Consider the following 3,413-nt stretch of genomic DNA (forward strand, 5'->3'; position numbering starts at 1 on the left):
TCAATTATAAAATATAAAATACAGATGCTGTAAATCATAATAAAAAAATATTAATGAATAAATTTATAAAAAATTAATATCAATGATTTCAAATTTTGATGAAATATCAATAAATTCAAAATTTGTTAAATCATTATTTAATATTTAATATTCATCATCTAAATTGTTGAGAGAATGTAGTGATTGTTAAGAGATTTCATTTTTAATTAATGATGAAAATTGATTGAAATATATCTGATATTGAAAATTTTAAAATTTGAAAGACACATTGCCTTCTGTCAATAATTATGATATGATGAAAAGAGATAGCAGATTAAAAAATATCAAATATGATAATAAAATGACTAAGAATTTAAAAAATAATAATTTTATAATGATCAGATAAATATTTAAAGTAGATGTATGATATTAAAATCAATTGAATATTTTGTATGAATGAAATTGATTTTTCATTCAAGATGAAACTGTTTTTTCTCAGACTTTTTATGAAATATTATATTGCAAGTATGTGGGAAGTTGCTGATTGACTCAGAAGTTAATACAACTTAACAGAAGTCTAAAGGAGTTTAGTTGATCACACTAATTTGAAAATATTGAGAAGAGAGGCTGAGCATGCTGAGATAATCAAATACCAACAAGAGAACTTGGGTTTTGGTGCTTGGGATGAGAATTTACCTGGCTGCTATGGTATCTGTTGCGGGAGATATTGGCCCTGCAAGCTTTTTATTTCCTTAATCGTGTTTGCCTAGTTGTTCTGCTCGTGCCATAGAAAAGGACACATATCCCCCTCCGATCTCAAAAGCCCCGTGGGCTGACTTTGCCTAGGTAACAAGCATGAGGCAGCAGAATTCCTGCAATTCTAATCTCCAAGGAACGATAATATACGAAATAGATAAAAATTACAAAAAATTCCGTCATCCATTGTATAACCATATGTCTTCTTGGCTACAGAAACCAATTCTCCGCAATATAGCGTTACTGCGTAGATTGTTTTGAGGTTTCCACCATTAGGTTTCACCCCTTCCCCCACGAAAAGCCACCAGAGCACTAATCTATAGAAGCCCATTTCATTATGCAAGGTACGCGATCTGGGGAGATACATGTATCCTTACTCCAGCGCGGGACCCCGATCTAAAAGAAATCGTGCCAAAATCGGTTCTATACAATCTTCCACTTCCTCCTTTTCCCAAAGGCCGCCACAGAAGAGCGGTAAAAACTCTTTGCGAAGGACACATAGATAGTCTTGCCCTCAACCGTATCGGCGGCCCATCCATATATCGCAAGAACTAGCGCTGACAGCACTAGGAGCACCGCAAATGCAATCCAATATTGTTTCACCGTGTACACGCCCTGAAGTTCCTCGATCTCCGTTGAGAAATAGGATGTCATTAAAGTGACTGGCAGGAATAAAATGGTTGCCTTGGCTATAAGAATTGTGGTTCTAGTCAGCCTTTCGACTGCCTGCGAATCTTTGACGGCGATTAAATTGAACACCTACAAAATATTGAAAACAAAGAGATTGTATAGCTGAATTAGCGCATTGACATTTCAGGTGGGGAGCGGATCAGGGTTTATGGGGCATACCATAAACGTCATGGATTCTTTCTCGGCCAAACACTCATCAATTTCACTCAAGGCGTACAGCCGAATTCGATCCAGCAGTCTTTCGAAGCGGCCAATAGCAGCAGAGCTAAGCTGGATGCCGCCTAACTCGCTCGGATTCATCTCGTCATATCCGTTAGATTTCCAGGTGTTCCCCCTGCTCAAGAAATCAAAGCCGAAGTTGCTATCACGTTGTTGGTTAGGATGATGAGCGTTTGCAGGTTGAGCGTTCCTAATCTCTTCTCGGAGCAAACGCTGCCGCTTGAGCACGCGGGTTGACAATCAAATCATAGCTTTGGTAGATGCGTTTGAGGACTGCGAGCTGTCTTCCTAGTTTGTGCAGGTCGTCAATCAACTGCACCTGCGCTCGTTCGACCATACGCCTGCGCTACATATCCTACGCGTAAGCTGTCAAGTGAAATGATTGCTATCACAGTGGATGTTGATTAGCTCTACTCACTAATTGATCGAGCGCAGCGCTATAAGAATGCTCCCTCCCGATAACCAGGCTATAGTTTGCAGGCCAGTTATCGAATAGGTAATAGAATAGCAAGCTGGGCCCTTCCCCGGTTTTAATTGCTGCCGTACCTGTTTCGTTCGGGAAATTCCTCACGTACGTTGTGATGAGTGCATTGCTGTTTTCACTCGCAATGTGCTGCGAGGATATCGCGGAGAACACTAAGTTGGTATTTCGTCGAATGACCTCGACGGCTTGCTGTCGCTGTGCCGGATTCAAACTAGTTGGACTAGGAAATGGGTTTTCATGAATGGATATCACGGTTCCTGCATTATGAAGAGTCAGTTTCACGAGTAGAGGAGCAGCATTAAATAACAGAAAGTGCAGAAGCTAAAACAAACCATCGTCACATATCAGGAGCCAAGTCCAGACTCTTTTTCCGTCCGGCCTTCCCGTTGAGTTGCCAAAGTCAACTCCTGAAACCACATGAAGCGAGTTATAACCCAGACAAAGATCTAATCAATCGCCTTCTCAGCAACTGCCACGAGTGGTAAATTCATAATGCTAGGTTGAATGAATAAAACCTGTTTGTTCCATACATTTCTCTCCGTAGTCCACCGACGAAAAATGCCATATCTTATCGACGATTTGGGAAAGCGAAATCATGCTAAATCCCGTCCCATTGAGGGAAGAAAGCGCCTCGCCCGCCCTTTGGATACCCTCTAGTGGATACCCTCCCTCAAGATCTACCACGGAAGCTGGTAAAGACTTTCCTCCTGATTCCGAACCTGGCTCGGGCTCTTCCATTTCCCTGGATGTGAGCTTGGGAGAGAATGCCCGGATATCTTGTGAAGGAGTAACAGGCTTCGAAACCATCATCGCTTGGAGGCGAGCAGAAATTTTGTAGTTGCTGGTTACAGTCTAAGTTGGCGGGAAAATATCAGCACATTGCTCTGTATATTTCATCCCATTTTCTGCTGAAAACAATCCTGATCAGGCTGAACGTACCTGGACTAGCTCCCGTTGGTGTTCGGGTGACCATATATTACTACAATCATATAATTAACCACGGAATCAAATGTACCTTCAAGGTTATTAACCCTACATCCATCTTGTTTCTAAAAATTTGGGTCTCTAAATTTAGCGCATTAGTCTCAGGTATTTCCTCTCGTGGAGCGCGCCGATTGTTAAATTGGGATAAGGAGCATATAAGATAGACAAAGAACACACATACCTTCGAGCTCAGCAATGCAGCAAAGTCCTCCTCCCCAAGATCAAAGGCCGCATGCGCTTCATCGTTCAACGAAATCGACTACGAAGTTCTGTGTTGCTTCGTCTATTAAGCGCCCCCTAG

General features: G+C 41.4%; 1 protein-coding gene across 1 annotated transcript; it reads right to left on the bottom strand.

The window, feature by feature from the left end:
- Nucleotides 1-1,158: 1,158 nt before the first annotated feature.
- On the bottom strand, nt 1,159-3,170 carry HCAG_01849 (predicted protein; the record flags this gene model as incomplete). Its single annotated transcript, XM_001544752.1, has 7 exons — nt 1,159-1,494; nt 1,585-1,786; nt 1,857-1,990; nt 2,063-2,111; nt 2,220-2,385; nt 2,779-2,980; nt 3,144-3,170. The coding sequence occupies 7 exons, from the start codon at nt 3,168-3,170 to the stop codon at nt 1,159-1,161; spliced, it is 1,116 nt and encodes a 371-aa protein (XP_001544802.1).
- Between the last annotated feature and the right edge of the window lie 243 nt (nt 3,171-3,413).

This window comes from Histoplasma capsulatum, genomic scaffold (genome assembly GCF_000149585.1).
Source record: "Histoplasma capsulatum NAm1 scaffold_1 genomic scaffold, whole genome shotgun sequence".
NCBI classification, from domain to species: Eukaryota; Fungi; Ascomycota; class Eurotiomycetes; order Onygenales; family Ajellomycetaceae; genus Histoplasma; species Histoplasma mississippiense.